Genomic DNA, 25359 nt, shown 5'->3' on the forward strand with positions numbered 1-25359 from the left:
AATAAGATCTTAAAAATTTCTTAAGAGTTTGATGGTAATAAAACAGACAGTTAACAGACAAAAGAAAGTTGCCCAAGCCTAAAAACTGCTGGTTTTCCAAAGATAAAACATTTCAGTGAATACAGTTGTCAGGTATGTTCTCTTGCATTAATGTAACAGAAGCTGTAGATTATTGAACTACTGTTCCAATAGGGACAATCAGTACAGCAATAAAAAACTATTGAAGTCAATATGTTGATTTTGCTACTCTGCGAAATGATTGATGCCAAATAAGTTGCTATAGAAATAAACTGCATCCTTGAACTCAAAGTACTGCTGCAATCACAATTAGAACAACCACCAGTTTTCAAGACTGTACTGGTTATCAGAATTGCTAATTGCATCCCAACAGCCCACCTTCTGTACACAACAGTCTGGTCATCAGCTACTATCTCAGATACCCCAGATTTACAGTGGTTTCTATCCAACAGTAAATTTAAAAAATGTGAATTTAAGTTCAGTATTTAAAACTGACTCCCTGAAATGAGATCAGAAATCTAATTGTTCTCAGTAGAAACCAAGACTGAGCTAATAATCCTGTTGTAATATTTATGTATTCAATATGCAAATGTCTTAAAAGATACTAATCAAAATCAGTTCCAATTTAGCCATGAAAAGTAAAAGCCAGATGACTGACATTACCTTTTAACAAACAGTGTTCTGACCTCACAGGAAATACATGTGATAAACATATGTATAGAAAATCCACCTATAAGTAACTGGAATAACTGGGACTCACTTTTCATAAGCAAAAGAACCCTTAACTTTTTGAAAGTGGATACATTTCTATCAATTGAAGTATTCAGCAGATTAATCTTTAGTATAGCTTGCTCTATGCTGTATACAACCACCCTTTAAGCCACCAGCCCTCACAAATCCCAAATTCTTAGAATGTAATAAATGTGTTTTCTAGTGACTGGTTTTTTTGTGTGTGTGATTTTGGTTTTGTTTGGCGCTTTTTTTTTTTAAATAAATTTTAGCACTAAAAAGAGAAGCCATACAGAAGATAACAGTTTTGTCCAATGCGCTGTATTGAAAATGCTTGATAAGTTTTAGAAATGCTTAAGGTTCACTTGAATATGTTTACAAACAATCATGAAAGATATGGAACATCTATCTCATGGGGTTAATAAGGACTACCTGTATATACATTGACAGGAAGTTACAGCTACGTACAATAGCTCAAGAAACCCAGATTTAACTCAGTAATCCAGTGCACCCTTGATCTAAAGTTTAGGTAATATTTGTTTCTTAAAAACTGCCTTCTTTTTTTTCCCCCTATAAGCTGCTTTTAACAGATTAAATAGGAGCATGGTAGTTCGTCAGCTGAAAGGAATAGTATGAATGTATCTTATACAGTTAAAATATCTTATAAATACAGTTAAACTGTATAAGCATAACATCCAAAACCAGGTTCTTACATTAGCCTCATAAAGGGATAAAATTAAGACAGGATTGCAAATATTCAAGTGAACCTTGTTCTCAGGAGTCCTGAACAGCAATTTCTAGATACTTCTGGTTTTGAGACACCAGTGAGAGAGTAGTTCACTGATCTTTGAAATGGCATACAGCAGGACAAAGAGGTGTTATTTCCTGAGTTTTTAACCCATTACAAGAGGAACTTCATTTATTGAAAGAAACACATAGCAAACTAAGGAGTAACTTATTGCATGTGTGACAAATTAAGTAATTGTTTAGCCAGGAGAACCTCTGAAAGGAAACAAGCATGAAAAGCCCATTTTTGTTTGTTTGCATACAGCAAAGTTTGGTTGCTGCTTTTAAGAAAAGCTGTGAATTGGGTAACTATCATCCCAGGGATTACACCCAAGTTACAAAAAGAAAGTGGGAATCGGAAGTATTTGCAAGCAATCACCTGCTCACTCCTAAAGGCATAGAAGTTTGGCAAACAAGCATTTGCTGAAACACCCACTAATATTCACACTAATGAATGTCACAACCACCTGAAGTGCCAGCACTCATGGGAGTCACACACCTGGCAGACATGTTTTAATTGTTACCCCACAGTACCAGCTGAGTATTTGGAAAACACAAAGCACCATTTCCATTCAGACCAAAACAAGATCAAAAGTTGTCATATCCTTTTCCTGTAATGTAATAAGTAATCGAGTATCCACTCAATACATGCAAGTAGTTAGGAAGAGAGTTCAAATGATTCCATATATGTACTGGAGTCTACACTCCATACACTCTGGAAAAAACTTACCAAGATGCTCGCTTTGAAAGCTACAAATAGTTTACTGTGTAGACATCTCCTAATCTTCACGTAAATAACTTCATTATCAGAGTGCACTATGGCAGACACTACACTGACAGCATTTCTACTGACTCAGCTGTTTCAAGTGGTTCTCACAAAAGACAGACGTCGTGCATGTTGTTTTGATCTACCGAGTTACACCTTCTTGTGTATTTTGACATCTAGAATTACAGCATCTTACATCCTTTTAATCTCATCTGAGAAAATCTATGAGAAGGGAACAAGAAGCAAGGAAGGATTTTTCTTATTCTGCTTCTTTCCAAAGTAGAGAATACAAAGGTATTTAAAAAAAAAAAACACACAAACAACACACTAGAGTGAAATCTGGCCTCATGGAAGTCTACAGGAATTTAAGGGACCTTGACAGGACCAGGATTTCATGCTGCATTTTTCTTCCACAGCTGCCACCTCAAATATGCAAACTGTTCCCTTTGCTAGCACAACCATATTTATTCAGTATGTGTCCTTTATAAAAGCAGGAGACTGGCTGCTTACTTTCATACTCTGATGAAGCTCAATGTCTAGTGGTTAAACATTCAAGAAAACTTGAGGGAAGGTGATGAATCTCAAGAGGAAATCCAACCCAGGATTTTAAACACGTGTGTCCTGTGTCCAACATGGTCTAGTTACAGCCTAGCGTTTTACATAAAATAATAACTTTCTTATAAATAGATGAATTAATAGTCAATATTTCACTTTTAAGCTGGCTTTCCTTTTTTCTTGGGTGGACCTTTGTAGCCTTTGGCCTTTCTCCGCAAGTTTCTCCGATCTACAACGGGTACTTCAATTTCTGCTTCCTCAGAGCTGCTGTCAGCAGCCCGCTCCACTGTTGTCTGCATGTACTGATCCATCTGCTCAGACTCTTCTATGTGCTCTTCCGACTGGTTCTTCTGTTCTTCCTGTCCAGAAGGCTGCTGTAAAGAAACACCCTCGAGTTCAACCACTACCAAAGAGCTCTGACTCAAGGCAGAGGCCTCCTGTGAGTTGTGCCCTGCTTCCTCATTTTGATCTTCCAATGAGGAAGCTGTTTTGGGCAATACATTTTCAGAAACAGATTCTTCTGCTGGTTCGGTTACGACAGAGCTGGGCAGGCCATTGTCAGATGGTTCTTCCGATGCTGAAGCAGCTGCATTTTCAGTGGTCAGCTTTTCAGATTCTTGCTGTTCTTCAGTACCCTCCCCTTCTACTAATGGGCTTTCTTCAGTCAGCATTTCTGAATCATTTGCATTTAAAACCTGTAGGGGGGCAAGGGAGAAGGGTGCCAAAACAACCAAAGGGGCAATTAACTGAAGATACAAGAGGCTGAACAACTATTGCCCCTAGCTAGCAACCTCAGAGGATATTTTGGCATTTAGCAGTTTTTAGTACTTTGAGTATAGTCAACAAGCCAGTCCTTTCCTACTTTTTGCACAAGACTATTTTGTGAACTGCATCTGATATCCAGAGTTGCTCTCCTGTTTTCAAATTCAAATTATTCAATAGGATTATTCAGGTAAAAACATTCTGAAATTAATCCCATGGTGGGGAGGAGAAGAGTAAAATCTGTCCTAGAAGAGTATTTTACCAGTAATTAATTGCTTGTACACTTCATCAGGGCAGAACTACCAGAAAAAATAAGGATGTGGCTTTTCAATTCATATCCAACTAATATTTTAGTGAGAAAGAACTCTTTCATTACTGCCAAGGCAAACTGGAGCAGTGTAGCTTTCTTTTTGGTATTGCATATATATATGGCTCGCTTCTGCATATTAAAACCAGAAACATTAGTATATTCTGCATCTGGCCTAACAATTGCTTCTCTCAAGAACTTCATATGATGGTAGGGGCTACTTTCTGTTACTTAACAAAAGACAAACACAGCAAGATATGTATGCTCTGACGGAAATACGACTTCACGTTTTGTTTCAATTCTCTCACCTTCTCTGATATAGTGTCTTCTGAAGGTTTTGCCGGAGCCTCAAGGATTAAGGGAACAATCAGCGTTAAGGGTTCTTCTCCTTGACTCTCAACTTGCAATTTTGATTCACCACTTAGAACGTCATTTGCCGTTTCCTCTTCAGCCACAAATGAGGTCTTATCAGTTTCTTCTGTTAACTCACCATTAAGAGGTTCTGATGGATTTTCCTAAAAAAACACACACACTCCACATTTCTAAGTCATGATTACGCCCAGCCATTGCTCCCCAACACCAGTGGGTGTATCTGTGATCTAAATTTGCAGCTTAATGTGAGAAGCAGATAGCTCAGGTACCTAGAAACATGCACTAGGAAGGCAGAGCAGCTAACTTAACTAGAGAATGAGCTTGGTGTGTCACTGCACTAAATTTCTGGCCATAGCTTACACTGTTTGGAGCCAAGCCAAGCATTTTTCATGCACCTCAGAAGCACACATGCTGGAGTCATTCCTTGAACCCAACATAGTGTAAGATCCACTTGCCCACTGATCAGTAAGAACATAAAATCCTGGAGGCATTGCTAGGCACAAAGGGTACTTAGATTTAAATTCAAGTTGTTAGCAAGTTGTAGATAAAAGTTGGATTTAAACATCAAAGCAGGGAAGTTTTATGTGAAGTAAAAAAGCTAACAGTAGTCAGTGAAACATACTAGCTATTGGTTTCTTCAAAGAAACTTGGTTTTTTGTTTAAATTAGAGATACTGGATCAGATCTTGACCTTATTCCAATTCTCTGGATTTTTTAAGTAGGAGAAATCAATTAGAAAAACTGGGTTGGTAAGACAAACTAGAGATTCACATTACTGAAGATCTTATTAACTGTGTTGTTCAAAATAAGTATAATAGAATATCCCCTGAAATTAATTCTATAGCAGCCTGCCTTAGGTTCTCAGATATACTTCTCAGCAAAGCATTGGTAAGAAAATCGAAGAGTTGATAGTCACATAGATCAAGCAGCAAGGGCCATATTTAACATAAACTGTAGCTGTATTCCAAACTTATCTGCTATCACTATCACACCCAGCTCACCTCTTTATCGCTCCGTTTCTCAGGGGGTGACACATGTGGCTCTGCTTCTGATACAGACTGGCCCTCATTTTCAACAATCACTTCCTCATCCTTCTCAACAGTATTATCATCAGGCATCACTGTGAAGTCTTCAGAGCTTTTAGGTGTTTGGGTAGTAAGTTCCAGCCTGCAGCAAGTATTAAGATACATCCTTTAATCTTTTAGATTAATCCATAATTTTGGCAATCTCAGCAGTTAAATTCTTTTATAACCAATTATAAAGTGCTGTATCACATGCTTGCCATAGGAAATAAGAATCGAGAAAACTACCTACGTCTAAAAATGGCTAACTCTGCATTAGGAGAAAAAAAAAAATCAACTAGGAAAAACTGCTTGGGCAATTATAAAATGAAGACATCTATCTCACTTCCATTTTATGGGAATAAAAGTCAGAAATTTGTTTGTTATTTTAAATTTAGAAAGTAGTAATCCATTACATATTTGGAAACCAAAAAGGGGTGAGAAAGGAAGCAACTTCTCCCACTCCCACTGTAGAAACATTTAAAAGTTACAAAGTTATAAAAGCAAATGTTTGTATAATTGTTGAATATACATATATTACGAAGACCATGACTGGAAAAGAATTCAAGGTCATAAACACATAACGGCTGAAGATGTAATCAGCTAGAGATTTAATTAAAAAATAGCTAAAGATGAAGCTCTGATGCACCTGATGGGTAGTAACACCATCTCAAACATTCAGTTCTCAGTTTTGAGATGATAAAACTTAGATGATCTTGAAGCATTACATGAAAGCAAAGAAAAAAGTACATGCAATAGATTTGCAGGAGGCTGCTTCACCATCTCAAAGGCAGTACTGGAGGGTTTTATCCCAGGTGCCAGTCTTGAGATGAAGGCACTTCACCTGAGAGAGCCCCTGACAGAAGACCCTGCTGCATTTGTTAATGTGCATGGAAGGTGAGAACAAAGCTGATACCCTTGCCATCAGGATTCCCCTTAGCTCTGCTCACAAACACCATGTTACACATCTTGTTAAAAGGAGCAGTGACACCTCATTGACTTGATTTTGCAAGGCCCAAAATACTGACATTCAGTAACAGGACAGTTCTCTCACATACCAACTAGCCAATTGTTAGTAGTAACAGGGCAAAGAATTTCTCAACCTGTGGCAGCATCAAACCACGTCATTTGGCCTGTCTAAACCAGCTTAGGGGAGCACACTGATAGTGCAGGACAGCAGTGCTTACCTCTGTAGTTCCACAGAGAAATTTAAACACAAAAATTAGGCTGCATCTAGCTGAAGACCTCAGCTTCATGTGGAAAAACACCCTCACAACTAATTTTCTTTAAAAAAAACCTAATGGAACAAGTTTGAGGGATTTCCTAGAAAATAATCAGGTTACCTTCAGTTCTTCAAAGGGGTTTTTGGAGTTGCAGTGGGTTTTTTTGAAAGAACATGAGAGCGTGAGAGAGAGAGACATTGAGGGGACAACAGTGTGTGTCTATGAGCACATATGTAGCTACAGGAAGGGAAGGTAGGAGCAACTTACTTAAAATAGCCACCGTTTTGCTTTCTATATGGAAGCCAGTGCAAATTAGTACTTCAGGCCCCATCTTGTATGAATTGTTATGGCATGCAAGTGGTACAATTCTTCACATCCTCATTTGACAATCATTACCCAGGATAACATCCTTTAAACTGGAGACAACTTCCCCCATGCCCCAAAGGATTTAGGTTTGGATATGACAGTTTTATATCGGAATTTGTATAAAGAAAGGGCTTTACTTTGAAGACAGGTGGCTCCCTATAACTCTTGTTATTAAGTGACAAGCAGTAACCAGCTCCCAAACTAAACAGTGAGAGTTTACTGCAATATGTCACCATATGAAGAGGTCAGGAAAGGATACCTCACCTTCCCAAAGATCACACAGAGCATTGTGGATACATGTCCAGTTATATTATCACAAGAAACTACGCTGTATGAATACAGATGTTTTTACCTTCATGCAGACTCAGTTATAAGAACACCCTGAGCCCCTACTGTTTTCCCGATGTTATTTCCAGTATCTGCTGAGCTTTCAGAGACACTACATTTTGGTGCAGTCACTCTTCAGATGATGTCTAAATTTCATTTTTCACATCAGGCTTTTAGTAATCTTAAAAATCAAGCAAGTAACGTAGAAAGAAAGCAGAAAAAATATCAAGTAACAGACTGTGAGACACTGATCTAGTATGGGACTGCCCAAGCAACAAAATAAGAAATCAGTAAAATACAGGCTCCTGTACCTGCTTTCTGACACATGAAGAGCATTTTCCTCATCTCTTTGGGAAGTTCCAGGTTCAGACTCCTGGCTTTTTCTTCCTATTCTGGGACGTTTTAAATGACTGCTTCGTGTCCGAATGGAAACGGGAGCTGCATTAGGGTCTTAGCAAAAAAAACAAACAAACAAAAACACACACTAAAAAACCACAACAAATGCAAGTGAACAAATGCAGTCTAAGATCTGCACATATTTTTCCCCCTAATATTTCATTAAAGCGATGGAGTGCAAGTAAAAGAGTATTTCATTGTCATTTTTCTTTTTCTGACTACACGTACATAATATCTTTAGCAATCATAACAATATTATCCAAAGTCTTCTAAAAGGTTTAAGAGCTGAGCCTCAGCACCTTAGTGGAAGGCATGTTTTTATACACCTTGCAAATGAATATGCTAAGATTGAAAGCAGTGAAAGAGCCTGCTAACCTATTAATCCACAGCAAACACAATAATCAAGATCATTTTTACCTTCGGATGTGCTTCCATGGACATCTGTTGATTCTTTACCTTTTTGAGGTTCAGACTGTGAGGCAAAAGCAAAGATAATGTTATTACAAAACCTGAATTGATTGAAATACTTTCATCTCCCTATCTGTGGTTGCATCTTTCTGAAGCATCTAAAAATATTTCATAGCAATGATCCTATGAAGAGCAGCTACAACTACTCTTAATTTAAGATACTTGTATGTATCCTATCTCTCAACTGATTTTAATTATTTTTATTACAACAATGAATATTTTTTTCTGCATTTTACTTTTGGTCTCGCTATAGAAGATAAGACTTCTAAGTAACCTGTCATCATAAACAACACTACCAAGTCTTTTTCCTAACAATTCCATTTGTAACAGGTGTCCACGTCATTAAATGCTAGGAATTTTTTTTGCTTCCCCATTCTGTACAAACCCAAGGGACTACACTACAGTAGCTGACAAAATTTAACAGAAAAGCTTTATTTTTGTATCTGTATTCTATTCTGTAGTATTTCTATTGTGGCATGCAACAGAATACAGCTGCCCATGCCAAAAAAAAAAATTTAACAATCAGACAAGAAAAAGCAGAACTTAGTGATTCAGCAGCAATGCAAGTTACATGCACAGCCAGTGCAAGAGGCTGATTATGTCTGAGTTCTCTCTCCCTACAGCTCTTTTGTCTTTTGTTCTTCCTCATTATCCCAGTATTTCCATTTTTTCTGCAAGTTAGCTGAGGACTCAGTGGCCAAGCACTTGATACTCTGGAGTGGGTACAAACTGTACACATTAAAATGAAGTTACATACATTGCCCTTCCTTAGCTGTTGGAAGTAATCTGGAACTGGCAATAACCAGCATCTAGGTGTTATGCTGCCTTTCCAGCCCCACTTCCAGTACAACACAAGAACAACAGCAAGAAGTTGCTATACATATATTCTGCTGCTTGACATAGTTCCAAGTGTGTTTTAAATATGTAAGAGTTTGTAGACAAATTATGACAAATTATTCTAGCATCAAAACACACAAAATAGAGAGCACTAAGTGGAAGGTGAAAATGAAAGTCAGAGAATGTTTTTTCCTGGTTTGGGGGAAGGTGGGTTATTTTATTTTGTCTGGTGATCCAACGGTTTTCAAAGCATCACAGAACCGCTTATAGATAGTGCAGATGCCTAGAAGAAAGCTGCCACAAATTCTACCAAGGTACGAGAGTTGGAGCACTTTAGTATCCTCCGTTTTCTTCTTTTGAAAGAAAGCAAGAGACAGGGCTTGAGTCCTTAACTCACACCAACAAAACCAGTAAGAACTACTATCCCTCTGCTGTTTTCTCCAAGTATACCTATATAGCTCTACAACCAAAACATACATTTTTAAGATCATTTTGCCAACATGATCACTACTGGAATCTGAATCAGACTAGCTGCCACTTAAATTGAAGAGATACAGAATGTACAAACTCTCTGCATAACCCAGAACTGTTCTTTGAGAACTTGAAATAGAAATATCAAGCAAGCATAACATACAGTTGATCAAACACACTAATCTACTAAAATCCCTCATTTCTTAAATTCAGAAATATATTCTTTTGTAGAAATTAAAAATATTTACTGAACATAAAGAACAGGTCAGATTAATAGGACAAGATACATTATATGAGTATGGAAAACCATATATTTAAAAGGCTTGAGGGCTTTTAAGTTAATGGTCCGTGTACCTACACTTAGCTGTGTTTCTAGCTCCATCTTCTGTCCACGTGCTTCAGATACAGCTGCAGACTGCCAACAACGATCCTCTACTTGGAAACTCTTATTTTCTTTCTGTGAGGCCTCTGATGTTAAGATTTAAAAGAGGAAACAGGGAAATAGAAAATTATAGTACATTTATATTATATTTAACTATTCCAAATATCATCTCACAGATCTCAGGACAAATAAAATATTTCTGCTAGTTTCCATAGACAGTGTTCACAGAAGTCACTGTTGTAGTGTGTTTGTTCAACTTTTTAAAAAATGTCAGAAAACAACAAAACAAAGCATCCATACCTGCAATTTTGAGCTTTTCCCTGTATATTATAAACATAATAGATGTTCTCTGGAACCAACATCCCGCTCCTTCCACTTCCCACAAAAGGTTATGATCTCCAGGGTACTTCTCAAGATATTGCTTACAAGCTGAACAAACATAAGAAAAAACAGCTATATTATATATACTATATACTCAGCTGTACCTCAGTTTTTAAAGTTTACTTGAAAATAAATTAATTTACAATCTTCCATCATACACACAAACCACCCCAGAAAGAACTGTTCAACAGATGAGTCTGAAATAAACATAGTATTGCTTTACCCTACTCATCCTTCTCATTAAAACCTTTCTTCAAGTTTAAATACCTTCCATTGTTATCTTAAACTGCAAACAAAGATGGGTGGAATTTTCTTCTTCTTCTCTAGGCACCCACTTGAGAGTTTTACAACTTCACTGGTCACTGTACCTGCTAATCACATGTCCCAACCCAGGACAGAAGGGCTCTTACGCAGAGGATATAGTCAAGTGATTTGTGTCACCCCGTGTTATTATAGGCACTTGTGAAAAGCACTCTTTGAGAATGCTAACACATTACCATTGCATGGTTTATCACCCACACACTGTTCACTTCTGGAATATTTTCTTCTCTGCTGTCCCTCCACATCTCTTCTCCCAATATGCATACTAAACATGCATGTGGAGTGGCATGCTTTGACATTATTCTTTAGTAGCTTCCAGGAAAACTACGATTTTTTACCCGATTCATTATTGATCCATAATCTCAGTGGACAACTATAGAATGGAATAATAGAATGTTCTGAGTTGGAAGGGACCCACAAGAATCATCAAGTCCAACTCCTGCCCTGCATATGACAACCCCACAGTTCACACCATGTGTCTGAGACTGCTGTCCAACTGCTTCTTAAATATTTCAAAGCTGTGCACTGTGACTGCCTCCCTGGGGAACCTGTTCCAGTGCTCCATCACTCTCTGGGTGAAGAACCTTTTCCTAATGTCCAACCTAAACCTCCCCAGCACATGTTCCTGCCATTCCCTCAGGTTCTGTCACTGGTCACCAGAGAGAAGAGCTCAGCGCTGGCACCTCCTCCTGCCTTTGTGATGAAGCTGTAGCCATGATATGTTTACCCAGCTGTCTGCTGGACATCTTGTCCAGGAGGATACTGTGAGAGACAGTATCAAAGGCTTTACTGAAATCCGAAAAGATCGCATCGACAGGCTTCCCTTGGTCAATCAGGTGGGTAATCTTGTCGTAGAAAGACATTAAGTGTGTTAAGCAGGACTTTCCCTTCATGAACCCATGGAGGCTGGGATCAATGACTGTGTTGTCTTTCAGGTGTTTTTCAATAACTCCCAGAACAATCTTCTCCATAATTAGGCTAGGAACAGAAGTGAGGCTGACAGGCCTGTAGTTACTGGGGTCATCCCTGCTGCCCTTCTTGAAGATTGGGATGTTTGCCAGCTTCCAGTCGATTAAGACCTCTCCAGATTTCCAAGAGCATCAAAAAAATCACAGAGAGTTCTCACTATTACATTGGCCAGGTCTTTAAGTATCCTCAGATAAATCCCATCAGGCCCCATCAACTTATAGGGATCCAGCCAGAGCAGCAAATCCCACAAAAGATTGGGGTTGGCTGTGAGTTTATAATTCTCAGAGTCATGGTTCTCTGGCCCAGGGCTCTAGGAGTCCCAGAGTCCATCACTGGTGTTGAAGACAGAGGCGAAGAAAGCATTAAACGTCTCAGCTTTGTCTATGTCCCTGTTTGTGAGGTGACCATGCTCATCAAGTAAGGAGCCAATGTTATTTCTGGCTTGCCTTTTGCTATTAACATATTTTAAAAAGCGCTTTTTATTGTCCTTCACAGTACTGGCCAGCTTCAACTCTATTTGAGCTTTGACCACAAGCATTTCCTTCCTCTGGTGGCAAGCAGCACCTTTGTAGTCCTCCCATGCTGCCTGACCTTGCTTTCACTGGCGAAATATTAATACTTTTTTTTTTGCCTTAGTTCTAGAAGATCCCTGCTCGGCCAAGCTGGCCTTCTGCCTCACCTGCTTGACTTTTGACATTTTGGAATTGCCTGGTCCTGTGCTTTTAGGAGGTGGTATTTAAAGTGACCAGAACTGATGGATCCCAACACCTTCAAAAGTTTTTCCCAGGGGACCTTACTAAGTAGTTCCCTGAGCAACCTGAAGTCTGCTCTCCTCATATCCAGAGTTGAGGTCTTGCTGTCACTTTTCCTCCTGTTAGCATATATTTTAAACTTGACTGCTTCATGGTCGCTGTGGCCAAGGCAGCCAGCAATTGACACTTCACCCACAAGATCCTGCCTGTTAATAAGCAGCAAATCCAGGAAGGCACCTTTCCTGGTCAATTCCCTTTGTACCTGTACCAAGAAGTTATCATCCAGATGCTTTAGGAATCTTTTGGACCTGTTTGTACCAGCTGTGTGGTATTTCCAGTTGACATCTGGCAAGTTGAAGTCCCCCATAAGGACAAGTGCAGATGACTTAGAGGCTTCACTTAGTTCCTTAAAGAATAACTCAGTGTCATCATCCTGGCTGGGTGGCCTATAGTGGACTCCCATGACAACATCCACTTAGTTTGTCTGTCCTAAATTCCTGCTGTATCATTCCTTGGCCAGGGAAATGGATTAATCATTAAATTCTGCTCAAGACAGTTTGCTGGTTGAAGCCGAAAAAAAACAGGCCCAGTCAGATCCAACAACAGACAGTGGACTTGGAAAAGCAGATTTCCAGGGGCTAAGAAGGCCAGATGAAAATGTTCATAGAAGCAAGTCTGGCAGATGGCCTACGAGTAAGACAAGCCTTAAGAAACAGAGTAAAGGAAACATGTGTCTTGCCTCACAGTCCCAAGCAACATCATTTCCAGGATGTATGTCATTTCCCAGATGACGTAACTCTCTTGGGTTGCTAATGGAAGAGCTAGAAGTGTTTTCCTTGTACATTAGAACTGTGCCTTTTTATACCCAAGTTAAAACATAGCCTAGTATGTCCATTTGACCAGAAGTTCTGACAAGGCATGAATGAAATGACCTTGTGCGGCTTAGGAGGGAGCAAGAAAAGGTGCTACTGAGATACATATTAGATCACACACAAAAACACCTCAGCCCATTCTGGAGGCCTAGGAGGATACAGTGGTGAACTTCATGGCAGCAGAAAGCCAACGGAGATCAAATAATCTGATCTCATGTAGAGGATTAAAAACCTCATCAGGAACTATTTCACCATCTTAAACAAATCAGTATTTCTAACCTTCACTGAAGAGCAGAACATTTAATACCAAAAGTGAGGATGCAGCCACAAACATGAAGCTTGAATGACAGCACACATTTGGACGTGTAAAGAAAGCACAAAGAAGAACAGAAGAATAAAGAGCTTGCCTGTATACATGAAGGATGACAGTGGGTATCGTAGGCCAAGAGAGTCTTCTTTAAAGGAATCCACAAAGTCTTCCAACATAATTAGACCAGAGTCTTTCTCACGATGTTTCTTTCTTACAAACATTGTGTCCATCACTGGCAGTGTATAAGTCAGACCACGGTTAGAGCTGCAAACACTTCCTGAAATAACAGGAGGGGAAAAAATACCCATCAGTACTTCAGCATTAACACGCTGCAGCATGGATTTTAGTATACTCAAATGAAGAGTTCTGTAATTTATAAAATATGAGACTATAACTGTAAATCATAAAATTATATTTTAAATTATTAAAATTATTTATAACACTCATTAAAAATAAATAATTGCTATCAGCCATTATTGGCTCTTTGAGCAAGCTTCATAATGTTGCCAAAATATATTAATAGATTAACATGTTAGAAAAAGTCTATAGTGGTACAAAAGAATAGTAAAGGTAGAGAGGAAAATCTCACTTTGAAATCTCACTATACAATTCCATAAGAAATCTATACTGAAAAATTAAGCTTAAAGAGGGTGGAGGGGAATGGAGACAATAAAATTATTAAATTGCATTTTTATATAATTACATCACTCCTCAGAACAAATACAAAGACTATAATTCGGCTCATTCTTAAAGACTGAAACAATTCCACTTTTTTAAATGAAACCACAAAAAAATCCTAGGACACCTTACACTGGAATTCTCCAATAAACACCACATTACCCATAATTAAACAAAGATGAAACAGACTGTCACAACACATAGTACTTCAGTATCAGAGGATTACTGGTAGCTATAGACTCAGTGGTGACAGAGGGATGCCACATAATGGCATTAAGATAGCCCATCCACTATGCAGTCCATTTTCAGGCCCTCATTTTGTGAGTCAGTGTGAACTATACCAAAAAATTGCCCCTTCCTCTAACAAGGCCAAAGAGAAGCACACATTTGTCTATACAACATAGCTAGTCTTTGCAACCTTGTACTTTTGATACCAATTAATACACTTCTATTCATTTTTCAAGCAAGGAAAATGTGGGCAGAGAGATTACATTACATGGGTACCCTTTGGGACACCAGTCCAGCTCTGTGACTCCTTTCTAACCATCCATTTCCAAAGTTGTTTTTCTCCACACAGACTACTCATTTGGAGAATACAGCACACGATCCAACATGAGTGAAATATTCATAATACCTAGAAAGATTAGCCTTCGGTGTTTGCTAACTCAGGACAAGTAAATGGGAGGGCATCATAAATATATGTGAGCATGAGTATAGCAAAACTTCAGTGACGCAAAGAAGTGTTCGCATTCTAGACTAAAAATAGCATCACTACTCTAATTTCCAGCTTTATAAGGCCAGAATGAAAACCATTCCAATGTGACTATCACTTTTTTACCACCACATTACAGCAATTATCACATTAAAAATAATACTGAGACTTACACAAATTATGCATTGCATAATTTACTTTTTTAAAAAGGAAAAACAAAACAAAACACAAAGACAATCGGAACTAATTAGCTACTAATTCCTATCTTGCTTGCCAGGCCAGAATAGGTCAGTGACGCAGACAGTTTACTACTTTTTTAAAAGTCTGCAAAGGCACAGATATATGTTAGATGGGGGAAGTCTCCATCAATCCTCCAGTATCATCATTAATCCTGAATTAGTTAACAACGGATGGAGAGGGAACAAAAATGCCAGACTGTTTCTCCTTGATCCAAATATTAGTATTCTACAAAGTGCTAGAAATGTGCTAAACAGCCTAAATTCTATTCTGAAAAAAAAAACACCACAGTGAATTCCAAAATAACTAAAAGGAAATGATAATGTTTTAGAAAAAACAGAAAAACAACAGAAAGTCTGTAACAGTAATAACATAAACCTGGAGGCTCAATTGTTATCTCTGAGGGAATACATGTGTGTTATCACCAGGTGTAGTTGAATCTTACAGCTATGAGTACAGTTTCTATGCTGTCATGCTATAAAATGTCTAAGTGAGAATGACATCTGATTCTACAACCATTTGAGATAATTATGTTTTATAAGACACCAGTCCGGTCAGTGATATGTGGGAAAGGTTTATCCCACAGGGGTAAAAGGATGCTGGGACAGGAATTAGTAGGGCTCATTTGGAGGGCTTTAAACTAGATTTGAAGCGGGATGGGGTTGTAGCCGGGCTTGCATCAGTGGGGCAGCATGCTGGAATCCATAAAGACCGGGAGGCCCCCCAGGCCCCTAGGGTGAAATCGGTGTACTCGGCTCGCTCCCTGAAGTGCCTGTACACCAATGCGCGCAGCATGGGGAATTTCGGTCAAGAGATTATGATCTGGTGGCAATTACAGAGACATGGTGGGACAGCTCACATGACTGGAATGTGGTCATGGATGGCTATGTCCTTTTCAGGAAAGACAGGCCAGCCAAGCGTGGTGGTGGAGTTGCTCTTTACGTGAGAGAGCAACTACAATGTATTGAGTACTGTCCAAGTGCGGTTGAGGAGCAAGTTGAGAGTCTGTGGGTGAGAATTAAGGGGCAGGCTGGCAGGGGTGACACTGTTGTGGGAGTCTATTACAGGCCACCAGATCAGGGTGAGGATGCTGATGAGGCCTTCTACGGGCAGCTGAGAGCGGCCTCACAGTCACAGGCTCTGGTTGTTATGGGGGATTTTAACTACCCTGATGTTTGCTGGAAGGACTACTCAGCCAGCCAGCCTCAGTCTAGGAGGTTCCTCCAGTGCATTGACGATAACTTTCTGATGCAAATGGTGCAGGAGCCGACTAGGAGAGGTGCGCTGCTGGATCTCGTCCTCGCTAACAAGGAGGGTCTGGTTGAGGCAGTAAAGGTGGGGGGCTGCCTTGGTTGCAGCGACCATGAGATGGTGGAGTTCAGAATCTCCTGTGGTGGGAGCAGAATACCGAGCAGAATTGCAACCCTGGACTTCAGCAGGGCCAACTTTGGCCTTTTCAAACAATTCCTGGGGGAAATCCCGTGGGCAACGCTGCTTGAAGGTAAAGGGGCCCAAGATAGTTGGTTAACATTCAGGGACTGCTTCTGCCAAGCTCAAGATCAGAGCATCCTGACGCGCAGGAAGCCAAGGAAGGGAGCCAGGAGACCTGCGTGGTTGAACAGGGAACTGCTGGGCAAACTCAAGTGGAAGAGGAGGGTTTACAAATCATGGAAGGAGGGGCTGGCCACTTGGCAAGAATATAAGGCTGTTGTCAGAGGATGTAGGGAGGCAACTAGGAAAGCTAAGGCCTCCTTAGAGTTAAACCTGGCAAAAGGGAGCAAGGACAACAGAAAGAGCTTCTTCAAATACATGGCAGATAAAACTAACACCAGAGGCAATGTAGGCCCACCGATGAATGAGGTGGGTGCCCTGGTGACAGAAGATACAGAGAAGGCAGAGTTACTGAATGCCTTCTTTGTCTCTGTCTACTCTGCCGGAGGCTGTCCTGAGGAGCCCCGTACTCCTGAGGCCCCAGAGGAAGGCAGGGCAATGGAGGAGTTTGCCTCAGTTGATGAGGACTGGGTTAGGGATTAATTAAGCAATCTGGACATCCATAAATCCATGGGTCCAGATGGGATGCACACGCGGTTGCCGAGGGAGCTGGCTGAAGTCATTGCTGGACCACTATCCATCATCTTTGCCAAGTCTTGGGAAACGGGAGAGGTGCCTGAGGACTGGAGGAAAGCAAATGTCACTCCGGTCTTCAAAAAGGGCAAGAAGGAAGACCCGGGCAACTATAGACCGGTCAGCCTCACCTCCATCCCTGGGAAAGTGATGGAACACCTTATCCTTGGTGCCATCTTAAGACATATCAAGGATAAAAGGGTCATCAGGGACAGTCAACATGGCTTCACCAAGGGGAAGTCGTGCTTGACCAACCTCATAGCCTTTTATGAAGACGTAACAAGGTGGATTGACAATGGCAGAGCAGTGGATGTGGTCTATCTTCACTTCAGCAAAGCATTTGACACCGTCTCCCACAGCATCCTCACGGCAAAACTGAGGAAGTGTGGACTGGATGATCGGGTAGTGAGGTGGACTGCAAACTGGCTGAAGGAGAGAAGCCAGAGAGTCGTGATCAATGGGGCAGAGTCTGGTTGGAGGCCTGTATCTAGTGGAGTGCCTCAAGGGTCAGTTCTGGGACCAATACTATTCAATATATTCATCAATGACTTGGATGAGGGAGTTGAGTGTACTATCAGCAAGTTTGCTGATGACACCAAGCTGGGAGGAGTGGCTGACACGCCAGAGGGCTGTGCTGCCATCCAGCGAGATCTGGACAGGCTAGAGAGTTGGGCGGGGAAAAATTTAATGAAATATAACAAGGGAAAATGTAGAGTCTTGCATCTGGGCAGGAACAACCCCAGGTTCCAGTATAGGTTGGGGAATGACCTATTAGAGAGCAGTGTAGGGGAAAGGGACCTGGGGGTCCTGGTGGGCAGCAGGATGACCATGAGCCAGCACTGTGCCCTTGTGGCCAAGAAGGCCAATGGCATCCTGGGGTGTATTAGAAGGGGGGTGGTTAGTAGGTTGAGAGAGGTTCTGCTTCCCCTCTACTCTGCCCGGGTGAGACCTCATCTGGAATACTGTGTCCAGTTCTGGGCCCCTCAGTTCAAGAAGGACAGGGAACTGCTGGAGAGAGTCCAGCACAGGGCCACAAAGATGATTAAGGGAGTGGAGCATCTCCCTTATGAGGAAAGGCTGAGGGAGCTGGGGCTCTTTAGCTTGGAGAAGAGGAGACTGAGGGGTGACCTCATCAATGTTTATAAATATATAAAGGGTGGGTGTCACGAGGATGGAGCCAGGCTCTTCTCGGTGACAACCAACAGTAATACAAGGGGTAACGGGTTCAAGCTGGAACACAAGAGGTTCCACTTAAATTTGAGAAGAAACTTCTTCTCAGTGAGGGTGACAGAACACTGGAACAGGCTGCCTAGGGAGGTTGTGGATTCTCCTTCTCTGGAGACATTCAAAACCCGCCTGGATGCCTTCCTGTGTAACCCCACCTAGGTGTTCCTGCCCTGGCAGGCAGATTGGACTAGATGATCTTTTGAGGTCCCTTCCAATCCCTAATATTCTGTGATTCTGAGATATCATGTCAGATTAACAGCACCTCTGCATTCTGGAGATAGGTCCAAAAAAATAAACACACACCACCACCCCCACACCACCACCCGCATCCCCTCCCAAAAAGAACCCACACCCACACCGCCAAGCACAGCTAAATCTCACCATAAATAATTGTTTTACAGAAAAAAAAGGGACAAAAAAATTTTCAGGTATACCTCATTTCTATAGTTTTAAATGTATTTTGTGGAATATGAAGAAATCTAAGAACTTTAACAGATTGCTAAAGCACGTAAGCATTTAAGCTGGACATTTTAACAGCAATCTGACCTCTTACGATTTCAGGAAAACACCAACTCATTAGGCCTGTAAAGTCTACTAAATACAGTATTCTTCAAATAAGCTCCCTTTCTCCCCCTAGCTATCCTCCCAAATCCCACAATACTCAAGTGTTTTACCTGTAGGTTTAACAGAGTAGAATCCAATAGCCTCTCCTTTTTTCCACATGATCTTAGCATAGTCATTGCTACCATGACAGAGAAATGGGATGTCATTTCCTTCCATTTCTTGCGTCCGATAGATAATACGATTCAGAACATAAAGAACAACCCTCTCTCCAACAGAGTTCACCTAAAGAAACACAGAAGAACATTTTAGAAGAGTGGTCAGACTACGTCGGGGACCTTATTTTTCCAAGTTACCAGTTAACACAACTGCAGAGTCACGAGAAGCTGAAACTGCTAAAGTAAGATGAAATTCTGGGCTTTGTTTGAGGACAAGGAGATGCTCGGAAGCCCTAGAAACAGGTTAAGTATAAAGCAGTACCACAGAGACAGGGCATTTCACAATTTCTGTGTCACTCCTAATCCAACAGATAAAAGCTGAGAGAAGTGCTGGGAGAGGGGCGGTGGAGGAATTTTTTAAATTTTAACTCAAAACTTTTTGGATTTAAGAAACATTCACCAAACACACTAGCAGTGCACCAGCCTCAAGACTTTCCAGACTAGCAGGTAATTAGAGCCCTACAAAGGAGAAATAATGAGCCTCACAGGGCAGCCGGACTTGGTGCACTCAATCACTTCTGGTAAGAGTGGCAGACAACAGGAGATGATGCAGTGGAAGAACTAGTTAAAACAGTTTCTGTGACCCAAACAAAGAACTCAATATCCTTTTCTCTGTCCTGCAGGGTTCCTTTACATATGAAATTTAAGCTCAGCATGATCCTACCCACTTGTGAAGGAAGAATGAGGAACCATGCTCTCTTCCCAATGCCCAGAGTCCCAGCTACCCTACTTGTAAGAGATTCAGCTTTCATGGTTTAATCACCATCCCACCATTAAGAAAGCAAATGGAAAACAAGGCTACAGGGCAAATTCTCTGGAGTAAATTAAAAAAAACAAAAATCAAGGATGAGTGCCCAGGTTCCACAAACAGATATAGACTACACTCCTGGAAAAATACAGATTTCCAGTTTTGGAAAAACAAACCAAACCAAAACAAACCTCCATGCTACACAGTGTCAATAATGGTAACAAAGGTCAACGATGAGAAATAAAGCAGATACCATGCAGTTTACTTTTCCAAACGTTATGTATTGTCACTGCAAGTTACCAGCTCCAACTCATCTCTATCAAACAGGCCCCTGACAATATTTTTAGCTTACTAGTCTCCTGATGAGACCAATAGGTACTGCTAGGGTACAATGCACCACTGTACTAAGACATCTCAATACAACCAGATAAACGATGCTCTAAAGTGTAAAGAAAGAACTCATAATCATTAACTTCTAAATAGCTTACATATGAAGTTACTGTGCGAGAGTCACTCTTGCTCTAGATACTACCTTCACAATGAACTTCCCTTCCCCCTAGTACTTATTCCTCTATTCCCACTGACCTTGCTTTTGACATGAAACAGCCAACTCATTTCTGAATGAAGTGAAAACATGTAACATCTCACACACTAGCTATTCATCATAACTTGCTATTATCTTGAAGGATAAGAATAATTGCTAGGCGAATGTTGCAGTGCTTTACCTGATGAAGTCCCTGTCTAGCAGGGACAGATGTTCTCACAATATCATCAATTGACCACCACTGGTCAGCAAGATACAGGGCTACAGCTTGAAAGAAACAAGGGAAATAAAAAGTTAGTGAGTCTTGCCGTTCCAAAAGAAATATATTATTTAAAGCTGCTAAATAATTAGGAATAACACTGTAGTAACCAAGTTAAGAATCTTTTAGTTGGCACTATATTAATGCAGCTCTTACTACACTAGCACAACAAATGTGGCACTATCCATCCCCCCATATGCAATGCTCCCTAGTCCCAAATTTGTTTGAAAACCACGAACAATAAAACCAAACACAGATTTTGTGCAGTACAACATACAGTAACTGTTTTCAGACATAAGCACTACCCTTCATCACTGTGCTCTAGCACCTCCTTCCACTAAAAACCAAGCCTGCCAAGAGAAGTCTCATTCATACATATATTTTAGTTTTGGGTTGCTAATGGATATTGATATTGAAACTGTGCAAGCTTCAGGGAGTCACATGGATATTAAAAAGGCTGATAGCCTAAGATTAGTAATCAGGAAGAGTTTGATCTACGGGCATTTGTGGCAAACTTGGCAATCATATACATAGTATTTAATGGAAAGAGAAGGAAACATGGAGGACTGGAAAGGAAGGGAGAAAGGGGGAAAAAGATCCCAAAAAACAGTGAAATGTCACCTTAGCTAGAGCTATGTCAGTACCTAAAGCTAAAGATGCTGCACTTGGTGCTGATCAATCACTGCTAATAAAGAGCATCTAAATTCATGGTCAAATAATTGGATTCTATGAATGCTCAATAAATTCCTTTTGGAGGGGTGAGAGATCAAGAGATACACATTGCACTTGGATTCAGATGAGCACCATGTTATCTTACTAATTATCTCCTGAAATTAGTGAGTTCTATAGGGTACAACGAAGTTCTATATTAGCGAAGTTCTATAACTTGTGTATATGAATCCACAACAAAAACACAGTATGGAAACAAGAACACAGTAAACAACAAATGCAAAAGTGGCAAAGTTATGAGATACACTAGTGTGAAATGAGCAAGGGACTGGTTACATCTATTTGTCACAAAAAAGGAAACAGCAGAGATTAAAATCTTAAAATGAAACCTGTGAGTGAGTCCCATGGTGCAAACAAAGCAAGAACTTTGTGTGTCTGCTCTTCACCATAAAGAGGAACAAAGCCCACAGTTGACAAGCTAACAGGAATCTGAAACAAGAGTATACAATACTTCAATGACTCTTGCTAAAAAAAAAAAACATTAGTAAAATGTGCAGAGAATGTTTAACAGGGTGAGGAAGCCAAATGTTAAAAACAGAGAGCTTAACAGTCAGCTGTAAAGGACAAGCATCAGTTTCTGGCCCTTACTTTAGATTTTTTCTTCCTAAAGACAGAATACATTATAAAGAGCTCTGACTATCAAGCTCTGGCAGATTTAGCTATAGTAATTTATACTGTTAGAGCTCTCTGCTGCCAGCAGTTTGCATTTACGTGCACAACTGAAGTAAGATGTGCAAGGAGCCAGCAGTATGTTCACTTCAACTGCCCCAGCGATGCAAGCTGCCAAAGCCAACAAAACTACGAGGCAGGCAGTCAAGTAAAGAAACAAACTGCTGTTTGTTAACACAAGCCCTAATGTGCTAAACTGGGAAGGCTGGATTCAAAAGGGTTTTTCTTCCTTTAAATTGCACACATTTTAGAAATTCCAAAGTTGTCTGCTTGATTTCCCTTCAGGAGCAACACGAGAAGGGTCAAATCAATCCACCCTTCAAGAGTTGAGTACCTTTGTGGAAATGCATTTAGATATAATTTCACTTTTTTTTTTAATGCATAAAAACTAGCCAGACATAAATGATGAGGTAAATAGATTTGCTTATCCAATTTAAGATTATGATATGCTATGCCACAAATGAGCATGTTAATACAAACAAATATTTAGGCATACAGCACTTGCAGAAATGCAGGAAAGTACTCAAGAGACTGCTTCTTCCAAGGAATCTGCAGCACTGACCTTTTGGTCCCCCAGAGTCTCAGCTCAATTATTTTTCATTTAAGTTAAACATCATCATTTTTATTGGTACAAGTTCTAATAGAAATGTTCATCTAGACAGAGCCAACATTGACCAACTTATCACACACGGGACAAGCGTTTAAAGCATGAAGTGTCATAGCCAGCCTACACTATAACAGCAAGGAATATTTCAGACAAAAAGAATCACTTCTGAAATTAGTGGAACTTGCTGATCAAGAATTGAACCCAACCATGAAGAACACTAAAAAACTGAGATACAAAGAGTCAGTTCATTTCAGTAAATCATGAACTCCTTAGTTAAAATGACAGGTTTTTGTGACTGTGGGCTGGACTAGGTGATCTCCAGACGTCCACTCCAATCCCAACCACTCTGTGATTCTGTGACTGTGAGACAGTGCTTTTTAGGAATTTGACTCATTGGTTGAAATTTTAAGTTTTTTAAAAAAATGACTTAATGCATACAGACCCATTGCCTAGAAGCAGCAAACCATCACTGATGCCCAGTTTAAATTCAATAACAGATTTTTTTTAAAAAGTAGAGCTTAACACACAAACAGGAATTGGAAGATACAAAAACTTTGCTAAAATAATTATGTAATGCAATAGTTATGGACCAAAAATTTTAAATCTTTTAAATCTACGAGTATGTCAAGAAAACTAGGACTAAGGTATTTGCTGGTTCTTACTTTGCCGTGGTTTGGCAGAGACAAGAATTCAGGTTGGTTTGGATTCACACAGCGAAGGTCAGACAAGTAGTTTTCTGCTGAGCTCTCCAGGTCCTCATGGCTGTAGCTGTTCAACACATCCACAGGGAATGACATCCTCTTGAGAAATAAGCAAAATTATTACTGTTGATAGTTTGAGAGACATGCTGCACTGTTTATCACATTCCTACTAAACACATAACTAAGACTGTTGAACAGTCCCTCCCCCCCAGCCCCAGCACTCTAGAGCCCTCTATATCCAAGCCAGAAAGGAGAAATGCTCCAGGCACTTAATTAGGATGGTGCCTATTAACAACATCTGTGAAACAATATATGAACCCAACCTGTGTTTGTAAGCAGAAAAGGATGAGTTTAGCCCATAGATCCTCCTAGACCCAAACACAGAAGAGTTCCAACACACAAGCCCCTTGTTTGCAGTACATGCACCATAGACCACAACACGCTGCCTGAGGCAGCAGGCTCAGTTACCTCCCTCCTAGCTGATGTTTTTGAGGCCACAGATCAGGCAATATGCAACTGGTCAAATGAAAAGCAAACAGCCCAAAAGATAACAACAAGAAAGATAAGTTCATTTATTTTGGACCCTTGGCATCTAAATGCATCACTGAAGAAACAAAAGCACTGTTCAGAACTTCTCTCAACAGCTAGACAGTTAGTGTGCCTACTAGCTGGTTGTTTCCAAAAGCTTTTCAATCGCTAACAGGAGATGCTACAAGCTCATTAAAAACGAGAGCTCACAACAGACTAAAGAGACACTTTAAGGTGGTGAGTAGACAAACCAAAGCACTGAAGACCAACCACAGTGGCAATAACCCCTTCAAAGCTCTTAAGATTCAAATTTTCCTTGTCAAAGCAGTGCCAAATTAAGATGAACAAGATCTCCTGGAATCCACTGAATTCTCTTCAGTTAAGGCTCTTCCAGCTCTATAAAACTATACACAGAAACAGATCCCTCAGCTCCTTTCGAGCTACAACCCAAAGTCTCACAAGCATGAGCTACCACAAGTTCATGAGAACCTCTTATGGCAAAACACAAGCATCTCCTTGACCTCTCGCTCATCTGCCAGGAACTCACCACTCAACTCCCAAAACCACAAAGCTTTTCATAGGAGATTTACAATTCCTAGCGGCCACTGTGAAGTCTTTTTTTAACAAAAATATTTTAAATCATAGTCTCCAATGATTTTTCCTTGATCTCCGGTCTCCTACCTTTAATCCTCTATTCAGTGTTCTATTAACACAGGTAAATCATATGCAGAATAAGTTCTCATTTCAACTTACCCAGCAGCAATTAAAAAGTCTGCATTTCAAAAGCTTTTTAAACAGCAGTAACATACTGTTTTTAAGTTGCTTGAATAGATAAGGCTGCTCCTTCTACAAAAGAGATTTTTTTCCTGTTAAAATTGAAAAATTAACTTGGACATGACTTCATTGGCATTTACAACTGCAGGCTTTAGTGCTTTTCCTGATGAAAACACAAATGCTATTGTTTAGATATAAACACAAATTGCCACAGCAATCTCCTTTCAAATTCAGCTCATTCCTTCCTCTTATTTGTTATTTGGATTTTCTCTTGCTTTCTCTTCCAGTCTCCCACATTCCTCCTGCTTCTGGTCACTCTCTCTTTCAGATGCTTTGCTGCACCTCTTAATTCTCCAGCAGTGTCTTCCCACCTTCCAGGTGCTGTCCTTGCTAACAGAGCTGAAGGAGGCAAGAGACACTTGGCACCAGCCAACTCCACTTGCTCCTCCTGTTTGCAAACCAAGGTGAGGCATGTATGCCTTTGAATGCAGCAGCAATGCCCAGCAGCCAAAGGAGCTGCTGCCTGGGAAGAAATTAATCCACTGCTGGTCTCCTCACCTCTAGCAGATGTGGTTTATCCACCCATACTACAGTTCTGAAACACACCAGCAAT

General features: G+C 40.3%; 1 protein-coding gene across 1 annotated transcript; it reads right to left on the minus strand.

Moving 5' to 3' along the window:
* Positions 1-2713: 2713 nt before the first annotated feature.
* FAM169A (family with sequence similarity 169 member A) lies at positions 2714-23540 on the minus strand. Its single transcript, XM_065657007.1, has 12 exons — positions 23406-23540; positions 21797-21896; positions 20661-20746; positions 19083-19254; positions 13528-13707; positions 10126-10254; positions 9802-9911; positions 8085-8139; positions 7583-7721; positions 5296-5461; positions 4232-4438; positions 2714-3549 (listed from the first exon to the last, which is right to left on the minus strand). The coding sequence occupies exons 1-12, from the start codon at positions 23538-23540 to the stop codon at positions 3013-3015; spliced, it is 2016 nt and encodes a 671-aa protein (XP_065513079.1). The 3' UTR covers positions 2714-3012.
* Between the last annotated feature and the right edge of the window lie 1819 nt (positions 23541-25359).

The sequence above is a fragment of the Caloenas nicobarica genome, chromosome Z (assembly GCF_036013445.1).
Source record: "Caloenas nicobarica isolate bCalNic1 chromosome Z, bCalNic1.hap1, whole genome shotgun sequence".
NCBI classification, from domain to species: Eukaryota; Metazoa; Chordata; class Aves; order Columbiformes; family Columbidae; genus Caloenas; species Caloenas nicobarica.